The sequence below is a fragment of the Lemur catta genome, chromosome X, assembly GCF_020740605.2.
Source record: "Lemur catta isolate mLemCat1 chromosome X, mLemCat1.pri, whole genome shotgun sequence".
NCBI lineage: Eukaryota > Metazoa > Chordata > Mammalia > Primates > Lemuridae > Lemur > Lemur catta.
The window spans coordinates 47,791,456-47,812,880 of record NC_059155.1 but is presented as its reverse complement, the minus strand read 5'-3'; the positions used below and the strand labels follow the sequence as shown (position 1 = coordinate 47,812,880).

The 21,425-nt window shown below is 37.6% G+C and overlaps 1 protein-coding gene and 1 pseudogene across 2 annotated transcripts in view; one reads left to right on the top strand and one right to left on the bottom strand.

Annotated features, from left to right (window-relative positions):
* The window catches only part of TEX11 (testis expressed 11), a 278,253-nt gene that overhangs the window by 240,045 nt on the left and 16,783 nt on the right, over positions 1 to 21,425 (bottom strand). For both annotated transcript variants that reach the window (XM_045538676.1, XM_045538677.1), the window contains 2 exons: positions 16,073 to 16,157; positions 10,315 to 10,394 (listed from right to left, as the gene is read on the bottom strand). In XM_045538676.1, the coding sequence (XP_045394632.1) occupies positions 10,315 to 10,394; positions 16,073 to 16,157 (165 nt within the window). The remainder of the gene's footprint in view (positions 1 to 10,314; positions 10,395 to 16,072; positions 16,158 to 21,425) is intronic.
* On the top strand, positions 11,417 to 11,702 carry LOC123628751 (annotated as a pseudogene).

Sequence of the window (21,425 nt, the reverse complement as noted above, 5' to 3'; positions counted from 1 at the left end):
ACCCCTCAGTACACCTGGTGGAAATAGAATCTGTGTGCCCGGGGGAGGGAGAGTTAAGTGATTATGGGACTTTGCCTTGAAACTGAGGACCACCCTGTAACAGAGGAACACAACACAGGGCAGAATTCTACCAGTACCTAGGGAGGGAGCATTTATACCAGCCCAGCTACAGAGAAATCCTCCACCTCAAAGCCCCAGTTTCAGCTAACCCCACACCAGCTGATAAAAAGTGGGCTGAGGCCTGGAATAAATTCATAAAGCAGTCAGGCCACAAAGGCTGCAGTCGTTGGGCAATTCTTGCTGCTGTGCTGGTTCAGAGGCAGTGGACTTGGGGTGCACATGACCCATGAGACACCTCAGCGGCCACCAAACCAGTGCCTGTGTCACCCTTCCCACAACTGCAGGCAGGGAGAGGCTTCTTCCTTTTGGGCAAAGAAAAGAGAAGAGTTCAGAGGACTTTGTTTTGCAACTTGGGTACCTACTCAGACACAGGAAAATAAAGTACCAAGCAGACTCCTGAAGCCCCTGATTCTAGGCCTTAGTTCCTGCACAGCATTTCTAGACCCACCCTGGGCCAGAAGGAAACCTACTGCTCTGAAGCGAGGGACCCAGTACTGGCAGGATTCACCACCTACTGACTAAAGAGCTCTTGGGCTTTGAATAAACATAACAGATAGCCAGGCAACAGTTACCACAGGTTTTAGATGAGACTGGGCTGGCTTAACGTATGACCTTGGCACAGTCCCAGCTGCAGTGGCCATAAGGGAGTACCCATGTCACTTCTCCCCCAACTCCAGCAGCCCAGCACAGAGAATGAGGGAGTGAGACACTTTGCCTGGTAATCCAGGAAATTTTTCTGTATCTTACCCAAGTCCACCAAGGCAGTACCACCAGGAGTCTGCAAGAGTCACAGGATTACCGGGCTTGGGGCACTCCCAGTGCTGATATAGCTGCAGTCACCAAAGACTTAGATCACAACACTCAATTCCCTTTGAATATCTACAAAGCCTTATCAAGAAGGACAGATTTAAACAAGCCCAGACTGCAAAGATTAGAATAAATACCTAACTCTTCAATGCCCAGACATCAATGAACATCCATAAGCATCAAGAACATCCAGAGAAACATAACGTCATCAAAAATACTAAATAAGGTACCAGTGACCAATCCTGGAGTGATGGACATATGTGACCTTTCAGACAGAAAATTCAAAATAGCTATTCTGAAGAAGCTCAGTGAACTTCAATTCAACACAAAGAAGAAAATCAGAAGCCTATCAGAGAAATTTAGCAAAGAGATTGAAATAAAAAAAATCAAGCAGAAATTCTGAACTAAAAAATTCAATTGACAAATTGAAAAATGAATCAGAGTCTCTGAACAGCAAAATTGATCAAGAAAATGAAAGAATTAGTGAGCTTGAAAACAGGCTATTTGAAAATGCACAGAGGAGAAAAAAGAAAAAAAGAATAAAAAAGAATGAAGCACACCTACAAGATCTAGAAAATAGCCTCAAAAGGGCATATCTAAGAGTTATTGGCTTTAGAAAGGACATAGAGAGAGAGATTGGAGTAGAAAGTTTATTCAAAGAAACAATACAGAGAATTTCCTAATCTAAAGAACAACATCAATATTCACACACAAGAAGGTCATAAAACACCAAGCAGATTTAACCCAAACAAGACTACCTCAAGGCATTTAATAATCAAGCTCCGAAAGGCCACAGATAAAGGAAAAGTTCTTAAGAGAAACAAAAAGAAAATAAAAGAAAAAAAATAACTTATAAAGGATCTCCAATACATTTCGCAGCAGACTTCTCAGTGGAAACCTTACAGGCCAGGAGTGAGAGTGGCATGATATATTCAAAATGCTGAAGGAAAAAACCTTAATCCTAGAATATTATATCCTGCAAAAATATCCTTCAAACATGAAAAAGAAATAAAGACTTTCCCATACAAACAAAAGCTGAGGGATTTCATCAACACCAGACCTGTCCTACAAGAAATGCTAAAAGGAGTTCCTCAATGTGAAAGAAAAGGACATTAATGAATAAGAAATCAACTGAATGTATAAAACTAACTGGCAACAGTAAGTACACAAATACAGAATACTCTATTGCTACAATTGCAGTGTATAAACCACTCATATTTTGAGTAGAAAGACTAAAAGACAAACCTTTGAAAAATAATAACAACAATGACTTTTTGAGAGATAGTATAAAAAGATATAACTGTAAACAACAAAAAATAAAAAAGCAGGGAGATGGAGTTAAAAGTGCAGAATTTCTTTCTGATTTCTCTTTTCTCATTTGTTTGTAAGCAGAGTTAACATGTCATATGTGTCAATGGGGAAAAAGCCAAACTCTGTAAAATAATTTTAAAAAGATTTATTCTGAGCCAAATTTGAGGACCATGACCCAAAGCCACACTCAAGTAGTCTTGAGCAAGTGGACTCTCTGTGGTTGGGTTACAGTTTGGTTTTATACATTTCAGGGAGACAGGGGTTACAGGTAAAGTCATAAATCAATACATGGGAGGCATACATTGGTTTGGCCCAAAAAGGTGGATCGCCTGGGGAGGGGGCGCTTACAGGTTATAGATGGGTTTAAATATTCTTTGACTTGTAATTGGTTAAAGACATGAAGCTTTGTTTAAAGGCTTGGAATGTTTTAACATAGGAGCTATTTATCAGAGATAAGCCACCCATATATTTGTTGTGTAAATTGAGGACCAGCAGGCTTGTCTTGTATATCATTAGGTCTGTTAATGGGTTACAAAGGATGTCCCCAAGAAGGGAGGGGGGCATGATGAGGCATGTCTGACCTCCCTCCTCCTGGCAGGCAATTTAGGTTTAGGATATTCCTTTGGCCAAGAGGGGCTCAATTCAGTCAGTCGGTGGAGGGTGAGCCTTAAGATTTTATTTCAGGCCAGGTGTGGTGGCTCATGCCTATAATCCTAGCACTCTGGGAGGCCAAGTCGGGAGGATTGCTTGAGGTCAAGAGTTCGAGACCAGCCTGAGCAAGAGCGAGATTCCTGTCTCTACTAAAAAATAGAAAGAAATTAGCTGGACAACTAAAAATATATAGAAAAAAATTAGCCAGGCATGGTGGCACATGTCTGTAGTCCCAGCTACTCAGGAGGCTGAGGCAGAAGGATTGCTTGAGCCCAGGAGTTTGAAGTTGCTGTGAGGGAAGGTGATGCCACCTCACTCTAGCCTGGGCAACAGAGCAAGACTCTGTCTCAAAAAAAAAAAGATTTTATTTTAGTTCACATATGTTTAAAATAATTGGTTACAAAATGTTTTTTTGCAAGCCTTGTGGTAACCTCAAATCAAAAAACCTACAACAGATACACAAAAAATAGAAATCAAAAAACTGAAACACACTACCAGAGAAAATCACTTTTAACAAAGGAAGACAGGAAGGAAGGAAGAAAGAGAAGATCACAAAACAACCAGAAATCAAATAACAACATGACAGTAATAAGTCCTTACCTATCAATAATAATATTGAATATAAATGGACTACACTCACCAATCAAAAGGCATAGAGTGGCTAAATGGATAAATAAACAAGGCCCAACTACATGCTGTCTATAAGAAACACACTTCACCAATAAAGACACACACAGACTAAAAATAAAGGAATGGAAAAAGACATTCCATGCAAATGGAAAGCAAAAAAGAGCAGGAGTAGCTATACATCTATCAGATAAAATAGATTTCAAGACAAAAACTGTAAAAGGAGACAAAGAAAGGCTGGGCGCGGTGGCTCACACCTGTAATCCTAGCACTCTGGGAGGCCGAGGTGGGATGATTGCTTGAGGTCAGGAGTTTGAGACCAGCCTGAGCAACAGCGAGACCCCATCTCTACTAAAAATAGAAAGAAATTATATGGCCAACTAAAAATCTATATAGAAAAAAATTAGCCAGGCATAGTGGCGCATGCCTGTAGTCCCAGCTACTCGGGAGGCTGAGGCAGTAGGATCGCTTAAGCCGAGGAGTCTGAGGTTGCTGTGAGCTAGGCTGACGCCACGGCACTCATTCTAGCCTGGGCAACAAAGCGAGACTCTGTCTCAAAAAAAAAAAAAAAAAAAAAGGAGGCAAAGAAGGTCATTACATAATGATAAAGGGGTCAATCCAGCAAGAGGATATAATAATTCTAAATATATATACACCCAACACTAGAACACTCAGATATATAAAGCAAATATTATCAGAGGAAAAGAGAGAGAGATAGACCCCAATACAATAATCGTTGGAGATCTCAACAGCCCATCCGAGCACTGGACAGATCATCCAGACAAAAAAACAACAAAGAAACATTGGACTTAATCTGCACTATAGACCAAATGGACCTAATAGATATTTATAGAACATTTCATCTACAGAACAGCTGCAGAATACATGTTCTTCTCCTCAGCTCATGGATCATTCTCAAGGATAGACCATATGTTAGTCCACAAAGCAAGTTTAGGAAATTCAAAAAAAATTAAATCATATCAAGTATTTTCTCTGAATACAATGGAATAAAACTAGAAATGAATAAGAGGGACATTGGAAACTATACAAACACATAGATCTTAATCAATATATTCCTGACTGACCAATGGGGTCAATGAAGAGATTAAGAAGGAAATTTAAAAAATTCTCAAAACAAATGAAAATGAAAACACAACATATCAAACCTATGGGATACAGCAAAAGTAGTAGTAAGAGGAAAGTTTATAGCAATAAGTGTCTACTTCAAAAAAGGAGAACAGCTTCAAATAAACAACCTAATGATACATCTCAACGCACTAGAAAAACAATTGCAAACCAAATTTAAAATTGGTAGAAGAAAAGAAATAATAAAGATCAGAGCAGAAATAAATGAAATTAAAGCAAACACACACACAAAAAAACCCAAAAGATCAAGTTGGTTTTTTTGAAAAGATAAACAAAATTGACACACCTATAGCCAGACTAAGAAAAAAGAAAGAAAACCCATATAAATAAAATCAGAGATGAAAAAGGAGACATTACAACTGATACAATTGATACCGCAAAAATTCAAAGGATCATTACAGACTACTGTGAGCAACTATATGCCAATAAATTAGAAAACCTAGAAGAAATGGATAAATTCATAGATACATACAACCTACCAACATTGGAGGAGGAAATCCAAAACCTGAATAAACCAATAACAAATAATGAGATAGAAGTAATAAAAAGTATCCCATCAAAGAAAAGCCCAGTACCTGATAGCTTTACTACTGAATTCTACCAAGAATTCAAAGAACTAATACCAATCCTACTTAAACTATTCCAAAAAATCAAGGAGAAGGGAATACTCCCAAACTCATACTATGTGGCCTATATCATACTGATACCAAAACCAGACAAAGACACAACAAAAAAAGAAAACCGGCCAGGCGCGGTGGCTCACGCCTGTAATCCTAGCACTTTCAGAGGCCAAGGTGGGAGATCTGCTTGAAGCCAGGAATTTGAGATCAGCTTGACCAAGAGCGACACCCCCATGTACACAAAAAATAGAAAAATTAGCTGGGCGTGGTGGTACACGCCTGTTGCCCCAGCTACTCAGGAGGCTGAGGCAGGAGGATCACTTGAACTCAGGAGTTTGAGGTTGAAGTGAGCTATGGCTGGAAGCGGTGGTTCATGCCTGTAATCCTAGCACTCTGGGAAGCTGAGGCAGAAGGATGGTTTGAGCTCAGGAGTTCGAGACCAGCCTGAGCAAGAGCGAGACCCCGTCTCTACTAAAAAAATAGCAAGAAGTTATATGGACAGCTAAAAAAAAAAATATATATATATATATATAGAAAAATTAGCCGGGCATGGTGGCACATGCCTGTAGTCCCAGCTACTCGGGACGCTGAGGCAGGAGGATAGCTTGAGCCCAGGAGTTTGAGGTTGCTGTGAGCTAGGCTGATGCCACAGCACTCTAGCCCGGGCAACAGAGTGAGACTCTGCCTCAAAAAAAAAAAAAAAGAAAGAAACAAACAAACAAACAAACAAACAAAAACTATAAGCCAATATCTCTGATGAACATAGATGCAAAAATCCTCAACAAAATACAAGCAAACCAAACTTAACAACATATTAAAAAGATTATTGGCCGGGCGCGGTGGCTCACGCCTGTAATCCTAGCACTCTGGGAGGCCGAGGCGGGCGGATCACTCGAGGTCAGGAGTTCAAGACCAGCCTGAGCAAGAGTGAGACCCCATCTCTACCAAAAATAGAAAGAAATGATTTGGACAGTTAAAAAATCTATATAGAAAAAATTAGCCAGGCATGGTGGCGCATGTCTGTAGTCCCAGCTACTCGGGAGGCTGAGGCAGGAGGATCGCTTGAGCCCAGGAGTTTGAGGTTGCTGTGAGCTAGGCTGATGCCACGGCACTCACTCTAGCCCGGGCAACAAAGTGAGACTCTGTCTCAAAAAAAAAAAAAAAAAGATTATTGATCATGATCAAGTGGGATTCATCACAGGGATGCAGGGATGGTTCAACATATGCAAATCAATCAATGTGATACATCATTTCAACAGAATGAAGGACACAAACCATATGATCATTTCAATTGATGCTGAAAAAGTATTTGATAAAATTCAACATCCCTTCATGATAAAAACTCCCAAAAACCTGGGTATAGAAGAAATATACCTCAACATGATAAAAGCCACATATGACAGACTCACAGCTAGTATCATACTGAATGGGGAAAAACTGAAAGCCTTTCCTCTAAGATCTGGAACAAGACAAGGATGACCACTTTTACCACTGTTATTCAACATAGTACTAGAAGTTCTAGCTAGAGCAATCAGACAAGAGAAAGAAATAAAAGGCATCCAAATTGGAAAGGAAGAAGTCCAATTATCCTTATTTGCAGATGATATGTTCTTATACCTAGAGAAACCTAAAGACTCCACAAAAAAAACTATTAGAACTGATAAATTAATAAAGTTGCAGGATACAATATCAAAATACAAAAATCAGTAGCATTTCTATATGCCAACAGCAAACAATCTGAAAAAGAAACCAAGAAAATAATCCCATTAACAATACCTACAAATAAAATAAAATCTCTAGGAAGAAAATTAACCAAAGAAGTGAAAGATTTATACAATGATAACTATAAAACATTGATGAAAGAAATTGAAGAGGACACACAAAAAATGGAAAGATATTACACACTCATGGATGGAAGAATCAATATTGTTAAAATGTCCATACTACCCAAAGCAATCTACAGATTCAATGCTATCCCCATCAAAATACCAAAGACATTCTGAAAAGAAATTGAAAAAATAACCCTAAAATTTATATGGAACCACAAAAGACCCAGAATACCCAAAGCCATCCTGAGTAAAAAGAGCAAAACTGGAGGAATCACATTACCTGACTTCAAATTATACTACAGCACTGTAGTAACCAAAACAGCATGGTACTGGCATAAAAATAGACACATAGACCAATGGAACAGAATAGAGAACCCAGAAATAAATCCATACGTCTACAGTGAACTTATCTTCGACAAAGCTGCCAAGAACATACATTGGGGAAACACCTGTCTCTTCAATAAGTGGTGCTGGGAGAATTTGATATCCATACACAGCAGAATGAATCTAGACTCTTACCTCTCATCATATACAAAAATCCAATCAAAATGAATTAAAGATTTAAATCTAAGACCAGAAACTGTGAAACTATTAAAAGAAAATACTGTGGAAATGCTGCAGGACATTGGTCTGGGCAAGGACTTCTTGAGTAAAACCGCCAAAGCCCAGGCAACCAAACCAAAATTGGACAAATAGGATCACATCAAGCTAAAAAGCTTCTGCACAACAAAGAAAACAGTCAAAAAAGTGAACAGACAATGCACAGAATGGGAGAAAATATTTGCAAAGTACCCATCAGACAAGGGATTAATAATCAGAATATATAAGGAGCTCTGACAACTCAATAGGAAAAAATCAAATTATCTCATTAAAAAATGGGCAAAAGACCTGAATAGAAGTTTCTCAAAAGAAGACATACAAATGGCCAACAGACATATGAAAAAATGCTCAACATCATTAGTCATCAAAGAAATGCAAATCAAAACCCCAGTGAGGTATCATCTCACCCCAGTTAGAATGGCTTGTATCAAAAAAACAGGCAATAAGAATGCTGGAGAGGATGTAGAAAAAGGGGAAACTTTGTAGTCTGTTCCAGACATTTGTAACAACATGGATGGAACTAGAGAATATTATGTTAAGTGAAATAAGCCAAACACAAAAAGACAAACCTCACATGTTCTCACTCATACTTGGGAGCTAAATATTAAAACAATTGATCTCCTGGAGCCAGAGAGTAGAATTATGATTACCAGAGGCTGGGAAGGGTAGCAGGCAGGGGGTGGTAAAGTGGGGATGGTTAATGGATAAAAAATTATAGTTATAGTTAGAATGAACAATATTTGATAGCACAACAAAGTGACAACAATAAGGTAGGGTATACTTTAAAATAACTAAAAGAGTAGAATTGGAATGTTCCAAACACAAAGAAAAAATAATTGCTTGAGGTGATGGATACCCCAATTAAACTGATTTGATTAATACACATTGTATGCCTCTATCAAAACATCACATGTAGGTCAGGCACGATAGCTCACTCCTGTAATCCTAGCATTCTGAGAGGCTGAGGCGGGAGGATTGCTTGAGCTCAGGAGTTTGAGACCAGCCTGAGCAAGAGCAAGACCTTGTCTCCACTAAAAATAGAAAAATTAGCCGGGTGTCTTGGCAGGCGCCTGTAGTCCCAGCTACTCAGGAGGCTGAGGCAGGAGGATATATTGAGCCCAAGAGTTTGAGGCTGTAGTCAGATATGATGATGCTACTGCACTCCACCCAGGGTGATAGAGCAAGGCTCTGTCTTAAAAAAAAAAAAAAAAAAAAAAAAAAAAAAAAACCACAGGTACCATATAAATACATACAACTATTAATATTATGAACCCATAATTAAAAATAAAAAACTGAGACAAAATAAAATTTAAAATTTAAATATATTATTTAAAGTGTTAAAAGGGAGCCATCAGATAAATTAAAATAGTATAATATTAATATAAGCAAAAAAATTGAGAGGGGGTAAGGGAAGGTAATATAATATGAGATAAATACTCATCTATTATGACAGCAAATAAATAGATCATATATAAAGCTGATAAATCAAGAATTATTGTTATGAGCAGAAGTATGTCCCCCAAAATTATATTGAAGCCCTAACCTCCAGCATCACAGAATGTGACTGTGTTTGAAGATAGGGCCTTTCTTTAAGAAGCAATTAAATTAAAATGAGGCCATTAGGGTGGACCCTAATCCCATCTAACTGGCATCCTTATAACCAGAGGGAATTGAGACACACAAATAGACACCAAGAATGAGCATGCACAGAAGAAAGGCCATGTGAGAACACAGCAAGAAGGTGGACATATGCAGGCCACAGAAAAAGTACTCACAAGAAACCAAACTTGCTGACACATTGATCTTGAATGTCTAGTCCTCAGAACTGTGAGAAATAGTTGTTATATTGTATTATTTTTTATTTGTATTGTTTCTTATTGTATTGTTATTTTTTATTGGATTTTCTCTGTAATATTTTTGATCCTTGGTTGGTTGAATCTATGGATGTGGAACCCAAGGCTATGGAGGGCCAACTGTACTTTCCTTAGTAGATTTGCCTTTGAAATCATGTAAATATTTTACATAATTATAAAAAAATATTCAATCAACATGAGAAAAATATCAATCACTAAAAGTCAAAATCAGGGCGGGGTGCAGTGGCTCATGCCTGTAATCCTAGCACTCTGGTAGGCCCAGGTGGGAGGATCACTTGAGTTCAGCAGTTCAAGACCAGCCTGAGCAAGAGCGAGACCTCATCTCTACTAAAAATAGAAAAAATGAACCAGGCACGGTGGCGCAGGTCTATGGTCCCAGCTACTCAGGAGGCTGAGGTAGGGGGACTGCTTGAGCCCAGGAGTCACAGGTTGCAGTGAGCTAGATTGTACCACTGCACTCTAGCCAGGGCAACAGAACAATATTCTGTCTCAAAAAAAAAAAAAAAACCTCTAGCAAAAAATAATTCATCAATCCAGAATTTTAAGTTCAGTATTTAGTTCACTGAATCACTATAATAACTATAGTATTGTGGAGACCTTTAACTGCAGTAGATATACCAATCATAAAAGGAACGTGGATAGCACGAAAGGATTCAACTCCCTTCTAGTATTACACTAACTTCAATCATTTCATAGGAGTAACAACTATCTCATTGCATATGCACTTACCAAAATCTGTCTTCGAATAGCATCTTCTGAAGCAACTGAGCCTTCACACATACACGCCAATTTGCAAGCAACATGACATACTGCAAAACAGTAATTAGACAACCATAAACACAAAACATTCACTCTGCTTTTATGTACACCTATAAAGAGAAAGGATGATGAAAGGAAAGCCAGTTCTGTTGTTATTAAAAATAAGAATTTTAAAAGCCTTTTAAAAAATCAATTTTCAAAAGTAAATGACCTGAAACTTATGAAATGAATCATTTGCTTACTGCTCTAGAGAGATATTTAATTCTCAAATTTTAATTTCTTCAGGTCTTAAATCCCATAGAATCACTGATTCCCTATGATGTTCTTGTATGCACCATGCTGGCAGAAGAAAAATTCTAAGCAGAATTGAAACCTAAAGCTATTTAACATCTGACAAAATCTCTGGACATCAGAAGAGTTTTAGATTTCTCTCCTAAAATGTGAAACTTTCCAAATATACTCTTTTCGGTAGATGAGATAACAGTTCTTAGAGTGTAATTTAGAAAATACAGACATCTTCATTATATAGTTCATTTTCCCTGAAAATAGGCAAGTTTGAATAACTGTAATCTCTTTGTTTCTAGTTTCTTTCATCATAAAACATATCCAAGTTTTTAAAAAATGTCTTCACAAATAACTGAACTAGTCACCTTAACGTTTGATCTCAACAGCCATTCTACCTATGCTAATACCATTTCTAATTAATAGTCCATTGAAAAGAGAAGAATTGCCCAGCTGAAATTACAGAGTAATTGAAGTGGCCAGATTTTTATTGCTTATCATGAAGTGTAAAATCTAATCATCATTTAAGAAAGTTAATTTATTCTGAAAAAAACTTTTGGTAACATAATTTCTAATCATATATTTAAATTGACTTGAATTTCTAGTTTTGAAAATTTTTTAAGTGTTTCCTTTTTTTTTTTTACAAAGTTTACTAATCCTTCAGTATGTTCAAGGACTCTAACCTCTCAATTATTTCCCCTCTCCAAAGGTATATTGTGGCCTTGCAGCAGCGGCGGCGGGAGAAGAATCAAGAATCGGGGAGTTGGGCACCGGGCAGCTCCTGACGGCCATGGCCTTTACCCTGTACTCACTGCTACAGGCAGCCCTGCTCTGCGTCAATGCCATCGCCCTGCTGCAAGAGGAGCGATTCCTCAAGAACACTTGGCTGGGAAACAGACCAGGGAATTGGTGGATTCGGAGAGGAGGCAGGAATTAAATCTCAACTAGTGAACCTTATTCAATCTGTAAGAACCGTGATGAGAGTGCCATTGATAATAGTAAACTCAGTTGCAATTGTATTACTTTTATTATTTGGGTGAATATCAGTGGAGGAAATGGAGACTCAGAAGAAGAGACGCCAGCAGAAGTTATTACTTTGGAATATTCATATCTTAGCAGGCTGACCTTGCACTGGACAAAAATGTAAAGCAGACAATAAAACCAGAGTTTCTATTTATCTGATTTTTTTAATGTTGCACTTGTATTTTCATTATAAAAAGATCAGATCATCAGAGGTAGTAACTCTCCAGGACTGGAATACATTTCATTGCTGCCTGTTAATTTATGCTCTGGTAAAGATTGTTAAAAGGGTGTAGGACTGTTGCTTCTGTTTTTTTTTTTAGATACTTTTCTATCTCTCACTTCTCAGGGATGAATTTTTTTTTCCAAAGTTTTGAAGTTCCTTGTGACTTAGCCATGACATGAGAATCATTAACCCCCTGGATAAAATTTAAAGGATTTAAAAAAATTAATTTACTATATACAAAATAATGGGTAATTTGGATAATTTTATTTTTAAATCTTTGGTTAAATATTTTGTATACATATTATCTCAGCTATGAAGAATTCAAAGTTAAAGACACTATTGAGGAGTAATACTCTCTGATTTCAGGGAGAATTCTAATTTTGTAAGTCACAGTCACATGATGATTGTGTTTTTAAGTTCTTTTCATGTATTTGTTATTTTATTAATTGGTCTGGATATTGAGACCAGATCAGTATCAGAATATTTTCATTGGTAAAAAAAATCTAGAAAAGTCTGTGCCCGTTTTCCAATGATGGTTTTTAAAAAAATCAGCATAAATATTAGTCTGCAAGAGCAATCTTTAACAATCACAATTAAACTATACTACACAAGAAGATGGTTTATTATGAAGCATTTACCTCCCCCCAAAATTATCACGTTTCCATTTCTTGGTGGAGTAGCACATTGAAGGGTGTGACTCTTACTTCTTCATTCTCTCTGTCAATAGCACATTCATGCTGGATAAGTTGTTTTTATTTTGCTTTACTTTTATGCCTTAGACCATCTTGTGAGATTGTTTGCCCATCCCATAATACAGTTTTATGCAGAAAGCTTGAAACTATGTAAATGGATTTTGTGGAAATTATCAATTATAATACTTTAAAGGGGTTGAATGGCATCTTTGTTTACAGAATATTTGTAAATAAAGTTGGATTTCCAAGTCAAGCACATGTGTACCTTAGTATAAACCTGTTAATGTTAAAAGAAAATAAAGGTATATTGTGTACCTCCTTCTCAATTTAGTCCATCCTCTCTACTTTCAAACATACTCACCTCTCCCCCCTTGAAAAAAATCAACTGACCCCACTGTGCTTCAAGCTTGCATCCCATTTCTCCTCTTCCTTTCATTGCCAAACTTCTTGAATTGAATAGTCTATCTACTCTCTCTATTTTCTTGCTACTCACTCATCTCCTTAAGCCCCTGAAATCTGTTTTACATCCTTACCACTTTACTAAAACTGCATTCCCAAAGATTAACCTCCCTAACTTCACAGCAACATTTCACAATGATCATAACCGTTTTGAAAAATGTAACTCCCTTGGCCTGAACTATCCTGCTTCAGAATTGAACACTGTCCCTCTGTGGGAAATGTCTTAGTCTAAACTTTGCTCCCATCCTCACATTCACACTCCAGCTGTTTTATAGTTATCATCAATAAGCCTTCAAGCCAAAGGCAGCTGAGGCTGAAACAGAGTACTACTTCAGTATACAGATGTTTTCTTTGATGCTGTTGCTCTATCCTCATCTTCTCATTTGCCTGTTCTTGACCTCTCGATATTATAAATATCTTGGTTAGGTGCTTGCTGACTGACTCCATTGAACATCTGCTTACTCTACTCTACCAGTGCCCACAGCCTGATACTTGAATTGACTTTGGATAAACACAATGTTGTACACTGACATTTATGAATTTTTTATTTTTATTGTTTATTTACTGTAACCCTTTCCTTTTCAGATCCTCAAGTATAATGTATGCTTGGTATCACTGTTGTGGTATCTTACCTTGTCCCCTTCACCTGCTGCCTGCTGTAACATGGTACAACCCTATAAGGAGTATGCACTCAATAAATAGATAGTAAGTCTCCTCTAGAATGTTTTGAATGTTCCTTTTGCTCTCCCATCCTTGTTCTTTTTCTTCCCAGTCTTTAAATAGAAAATTTAAAGTTAAAATCTCACTACTCTTTACTTCTCTCAATACCACTGGTTCTTAAAATTTGGTGTGCATGAGAATTCCTGAGAAATTTTTTCAAATTATAGACATGCCTAGATTTCATCCTGAACCTAAATGAACAAAAACCACCAATGAATGGTAGGGCCTGGACATCTGTGTTTTTAACAGGCTTAACAGGTGATTCTGGTTTTTACCAATATTTAAGAACCACTGCTCTTTATTTTCTCCCTCAGAGGACTCAACTACTCTTGTGGCTTCAGCTACCACCTCCATGTAAATAACCAGCACATCTATAGGCCCAGTCCTTACCCTTCTCATAAGCTCTAGTCTCATATAGCCAATCTTACTGTCACCTCAAATGCAACAGGTCTAAAACTAAGCGTTATAAGTCATTCCTCTACTTCTGGCTTTCCTATTTCTGCTCATTGTTCCATAATTGTTTCAAATAATAAAAATTGTGGCTTATAAATCTTGATGACTTATTTCATCATGTAGCATAATCCAGGCAGACTAAATATGTTTTTAAAGAGACAAATTATCTTCCAATCAACATATTTTTGAAACAAAATTCTTTTAAATTGTAGGCTTCCTGCACTAACATACTATTCTCCACTGCATCAAAAAAGTACTATACATGGAACAAGAACCCAAATATCTGATTAAGAACTGCTACATGAAGTGAGAAAGTACATGGGAAAAGGTCCCAGGGCTGCAGCACCTACTGCATCTACCATATCCCTGATATTTGACAAGCAGTGAAAAACAGCTAGAGCAATATTCCTTGATATGCAGAATGGTAAGAATTAAGAATGAAAGCATTTTAATATCGCACAGTTCACCTGTGTGCTAAATTTCTCCCACAGACAAATTCCTAACACTTCCCTCCCCATATTTAAAGGATCTAAGGCTGCTTGGAGCAATGATATCAACATTTTTTTTTGAGGCAGATTCCCGCTCTGTCACCCTGGCTAGAGTGCCATGGCGTCAGCCTAGCTCACAGTAACCTCAAACTCCTGGGCTCAAGCAATCCTTCTGCCTCAGCCTCCCAAGTAGCTGGGACTACAAGCATGTGCCACCATGCCTGGCTAATTTTTTATATATATTTTTAGGTGTCCAGCTAATTTCTTTCTATTTTTTAGTAGAGACAGGGTCTCGCTCTTGCTCAGGCTGGTTTTGAACTCCTGAGCTCAAACTATCCGCCCGCCTTGGCCTCCCAGAGTGCTAGGATTACAGGTGTGAGCCACCACACCTGGCCAATGATATCAACATTTACCTGAGAGTTAGAGAGAGAATTGTTCTCTAAACATCCTAATAGAGAATTGGACTCATGAGTAAGTATACTATTGATTAGACTAATCACAATTATTCTATACCTACACCGAAGTTGTATACAGTTTCATTTATGTTCATAAAGATAAATACTTAATAGTAAATTCTATTTATTGTATACAGACAAAAGCCATTTATCTTTACAAAGTCAAGCAGTCCAGAGGTTCACCCTTTTGTTTCTTGCTTCAATGTATCCTTTATAATAAGGCAAGATACTTTCCATAAATGCATTTGTTGTCACTACACTTGTTGAAAACCAGTAAATGTCAGCACACTAGATCTTGTCTATTTAGCTAAAGCACTAGAACTTTGCCAGACAGAGGACGACATTTTAAGCATCCAAGAAGATGAGTTTCGTTTGGGGTTTTTGCCTTGTTCTTGTTCCTGTTGTTTGCTTCACTGGTATAAAAGAACTATAGTTTTTCTCAGTAACTCATGCCAATGTTTATCAATTCACCTCATGAAGAAACTCTTCTTTACACTCTTTGAAATCTAAATCCCTCTCATAGCAACACTTTTCATTCTATTATTAATGGAAAGGGGAAACTACTATTTGATGGTCCTTCAGAATCCTGAAGGTTTTGATCCAATCTCTTCTCCACAGGAAATAATCCATGTCCTTCAACATTTCTTCAAGTTCTCATTGTCCCACCCTTTAATAATCTTTGTTGCTCACCTCCAGACTATTTCTTACAGTGATGCCTCTAAATTTTTATTAATAAATAGCTAACCTCTGAAAAAAATCATAAAACTGAGGGAGCCTATTTGGTTAAGAAACCAGTCATTCTGGGTTGTTTTTAGTTGTCTTAACAAATCTCCATCTAAGAACCGGTCAAAATATTATTTAAACTGCAGGAATACTACCTAATTACATAGTAAAAACATTCCTGATAATATGAGTCACAAAATGTATACGTACATTTAGCTTTCTGCTCTTCATTTATAAGCAAACCTACTCTCTTGGTAACTGCCCAATTCCACAGGTTTACTGCCATTTCTTCAACCTGGTCAAAGAGAAATATTTCCTTAGCCAGTTAAAATACTGTCCACCTCCAATGATATTTTCATACTTGCATGTTGTATGCTTATATAACTATTGTGGCTCATTTCCAGGCCCTCCATAATCTACTCCCATTCTACTTCTCCCCCCAAAAACTTATCCACTGTCAGAGTAATTATCTCACTGTCCCCTGAAGACAACTTGTTCATTCCTATCTATGTATCTTTATTCATAGTGTTGGCTTCACCTGATATACCTCCTCCCCTCCCTTTGTCTTTATGTAACTCAAATCGAGTTAAGTCTCGCCAGCAACATCCATGAAGTTTTTAGCAACCACTACAATCTACATTTCTCTGTCTTCTTTGAATTCCTGTATTTATTAAGTTTCACACAATTGAGCATTAATTATACTATTTTGTATCATTTATACTTTAACTGTTTCAGTTATTTCCCAACTAGGCTCCTGGATATCAAAGATCATGTCTTATATAACTTATGTAGTACTTATAGTACTAATTTGTTGTTTTATTATGTTTTTCCTGGGGACTAGGGGGCAGTTTATAATGTTTCTTTTGGGGTTTATATTTCTATCAGGTAGAACTCAGTCAACTGGATGCAAAACTAAGTCAAGCTCATAGTGTCTAAAGGAAAAAATGAAGATACAAAGTATGTGCAATTGGGGATAGGTTGGTTTCTGGAAAGAGACCTCTGAAAGCAATAATTGGTCCTGGATGGTACTATTGCTTGAGACCAATATGGCATAGCCCTGGCCTAAATCTCCCAGAGTGCTATGGTGAATATAAGAGAAGCCATATACCATTGTCTTACATTAAACATATTGGTAGTAATATGACTAACAGGAAAAATAACTGGATAAGCCAAAAGAACCCAATTTATGCACATAGTACAAGACTGTATTTTAGTTTGTTGGGGTTTTTTTGAGACAAGGTCTTGCTATGTCACTGGGGCTAGAGTGTAGTCACATCATCATAGCTCTCTGCAATCTCAAACTCCTGGCCTCCAGCAATCTTCCTGCCTCAGCCTTCTGAGTAGCTGGGACTATAGGTATACAACACCACGCCCGGCTAATTTTTCTTATTTTTGGTAGAGATGGGGGTCTCACTATGTTGCCCAGGCTGATCTTGAACTCCTGGCCTCAAGCAATCCTCATGCATTGGCTTCCCAAAGTGCTGGGATTACAAGCATGAGCCACTGCACCTAGGCTGTATTTTAGTTTTAAATCTTTCTCCAGTGCCACTTTTCTAACCTACAGTTTCACATTTTCCTCATGAGCTTCCATTTAAACAGATGATTTATTTAGCATGGTTATCATTTCACTTACTATTCTGAGCTAATTCTCATGCCCACTTCCATCCCTCTTACATAGTATGCCCATGCCACAGGTGATCTAATGATGACTTTCACATGAAGTATTATTTGATTTGTATCACTAAAAACACATGGAGTTAATATTCACTCCAACTTTCCCAGAGGAACAAATGGTTTGATGTATTAAAGGGGCAAATGAACATCTAGACTAAAACAGCTTAAAGAAGCTACCTTTTCTGGATTTTGGAAAGCAATTTTGCGATATGTAAAAAGATCCAAAAATGTTCATATCTTTTGACCTAGTATTAATAATTGCTCTTCTGAGATTCTATCCTAAGGAAATAGTACAAAATGTGTAGAGGAAAATCTTTGCACTTAGTAGTGTTTCTAATGTCATTATTTATAATAGTGAAAAATGAGGAACAATATAAATATCCAATAACGAATAGTTGAATTATGATAAATCCCTTTGATCGAATTGTATTCTGCCATTTAAAATAGTGGTTATGGCCGGGCGCGGTGGCTCATGCCTGTAATCCTAGCACTCTGGGAGGCCGAGGCAGGTGGATCGCTCGAGGTCAGGAGTTCGAGACCAGCCTGAGCAAGAGGGAGACCCCGTCTCTACTAAAAATAGAAAGAAATTATCTGGCCAACTAAAATATACATAGAAAAAATTAGCCAGGCATGGTGGCGCATGCCTGTAGTCCTAGCTACCCGGGAGGCTGAGGCAGTAGGATGGCTTGAGCCCAGGAGTTTGAGGTTGCTGTGAGCTAGGCTGACACCACGGCACTCACTCTAGCCTGGGCAACAAAGTGAGACTCTGTTTCAAAAAATAAATGAATAAAATAAAATAAACAAAATAGTGGTTATGGCTGGGCACAGTGGCTCATGCCTATAATCCTCGCACTTTGGGAGGCCGAGGCAGGAGGATCACTTGTGGCCAGGACTTCAAGACCAGCAGGAGCAAGAGCAAGACCCCATCTCTACAAAAAATAGAAAAGTTAGCTGAGCATAGTGGTGTGCGCCTGTGGGCAGGAGGATCACTTGAACCCAGGAGTCTGAGGTTGCAGCAAGCTACAATGCCACTGCACTCTAGCTGGGGTGACAGAGCAAGACCCTGTCTCAAAAAAGAAAAAAATTAATTAAATTAAATAGTGGTCATGAAAAATATGTTTTTAACATGGGAAAATGTCTTACATGTCTAGTGGAAAAGATACAGATAAATTAGACTTCATCAAAACTAGATCATTTCAAAGGATACCATCAAGAAAGTGAAAAGACAACTCATAAAATGAGAGAAAATATTTGTAAATCATGTATCTGATAAGGGATATGTACCTGGAATATATAAAGAACTCCAACTACTCATAATAAAAAGAAAAATAACCCAATTTAAAAATTGGTGAATGATCTTAACAGATATTTCTCCAAAGAAGATATATATAAATAGTCAATAAGCACATTTTTAAAAATGTTCTGCAACATCATTAGCCATCAGGGAAATGCAAATCAAAGCCTCACTGATATGCCATCTCACACTCACTAGGATGGCGACTATCAAAAAAACAGAGAAAGGCCGGGCACGGTGGCTCACGCCTGTAATCCTAGCACTCTGGGAGGCCGAGGCAGGTGGATCACTCGAGGTCAGGAGTTCGAGACCAGCCTGAGCAAGAGTGAGACCCCGTCTCTACTAAAAAAAAAAAATAGAAAGAAATTATCTGGCCAACTAAAAATATATATACAAAAAAATTAGCCGAGCATGGTGGTGCATGCCTGTAGTCCCAGCTACTCGGGAGGCTGAGGCAGGAGGATCGCTTAAGCCCAGGAGTTTGAGGTTGCTGTGAGCTAGGCTGATGCCACGGCACTCACTCTAGGCTGGGCAACAGAGCAAGACTCTGTCTCAAAAAAAAAAACAGAGAATAACAAGTGTTGGTAAGAATGTGGAGAAACTGGCACCCTGTGCACTGTTGATGGGAATGTAAAATGGTACAGCTGCTTTGGAAAACAGTATGGCAGTTACTCAACAAATTAAAAATAAGCCAGGCATGGTGGCATGTGCCTATAGTCCAGTTATTCATGAGGCTGAGGTGGGAGAATCATTTGAGCCCAGGAGTTCAAGCCCAGCCTGGGCAACTTAGCTAGACCCTGTCTCAAAAAAAATTAAAAATAGAATTACCATATGATCCAGCAATTCCAATTCTGGGTATTTATCCAAAAGAATTGAAAGCAGGGACTTGAACAGATATTTGCACGCCAATGCTCATAGCAGCATTATTCACAATAGGCAAATAGGCAAAACAGGCAAAAGGAGGAAGCAACTCAAGTGTCCATCGACAAATGAATGGATAAACAAAATGTGGTATATACATACAATGGAATATTATTCGGTCTTAAAAAGGAAGGAAATTCTGACACATGCTGCAATATGAATGAACATTGAGGACATTATGCTAAGAGGAATAAGCCAGTCACAAAAAGACAACTATTATATGATTCCATTTGCATGAGGTACTGAGAGTAGTCAAATTTATAGAAACAGAAAGTAGAATGGTGGTTGACAAGCTGATCCTAAAATTCATATTAATTTTAGGGGGCAAGGTGGAATTGTTTAATGGGTATAGAGTTTCAGTTTTGCAAGATGAAAAGAGTTCTGGAGAATGGTTACACAAAAACATGAACATACTTAATAGCAGTGAATTGTACACTTAAAAATGGTTAAGACGGTAAGTTTTATGTTATATATATATTTTTTACCATGATTTAAAAAACCAAACACAATGAGATAACACTTCATACCCATAATCAAAAAGACAAATAATAACAAATGTCCTCAAGGAGGTGGAAAAACTGGATCCCTCATATACTGTTAGTGGGAATGTAAAATGGTACAGCCACTTTGGAAAACAATCTGGCAGTTCCTCAAAAGTTTAAACAGAGTTACCACATGACCCAGCAATTTCATTCTTAGGTATATACCTAAGAAAAATAAAAACATAAAAATCTGTACATAAATATTCATAGCAGTATTAGTCATAATAGCCAAAAAGTGGAATAAAAATGTTCATGAATAGAAGAATGAGAAATCAAAATAGGGTATATCCATAGAATGTAATATTATTCAGTCATGAAAAGGTATGAAGTACAGATACATGAGACAACACGGATAAACCTTGAAAACATTATGCTAAGTGAAAGAAGTCAGTCACAAAAGACCACACATTATATGATACCATTTACATAAAATGTCCAGAATAGGCAAATCCATAAAGACTGAAAGTACACTAGTGGCTGCCTAGGGCCTGAGCAAGGGAAGAAGGGAGTGGGAGGAAATGGAAGTGAATAGGTGTGAAGGCTCCCTTTGGGGTGATAAAACGGTTCTAAAATTAACTGTGGTGATGGGTACACAACTAACTGTGAAATGCTAAAAACTACTGAATTTTACATTTGAAGTGGGTGAATTGCATGGTATATGAATTTAATTTTATTTAAATAAAGTTTATAATATAATATAATATATATACATATTTTACATATAAAGAGGAGAGATTTACAATGAACTTTCTTCTCATCTTTCCATACGAGCAGTCACCAAGATGGAAGTGTTTGCCCAAGGTAAATGTTCCCAAAAGTGTTTCAGACCCTCAAGGCAATTTCCACATTAAGTAAATGACAGACCTTCATTTAAACATTAGAACAATTACTCCCTAAAAAAGCACTTCTGAAAGCTTATTTCAATTGAGTCTCCACTACTGGGTAGTTTTCTACTTTGCTGCAAAGGTAAGGAAAAGAGAACTATAATTTAGTGACTAACTACTATGTGTCCAGTACCTTATACAGGTTATTGTGTTTACTATTCACAACAACACTGGGAAGTGGGTATTATTATTATTATTTAACAGATGAGAAAATGAAGCCTAGAGAGGTTAAATAATAAATATTAAAC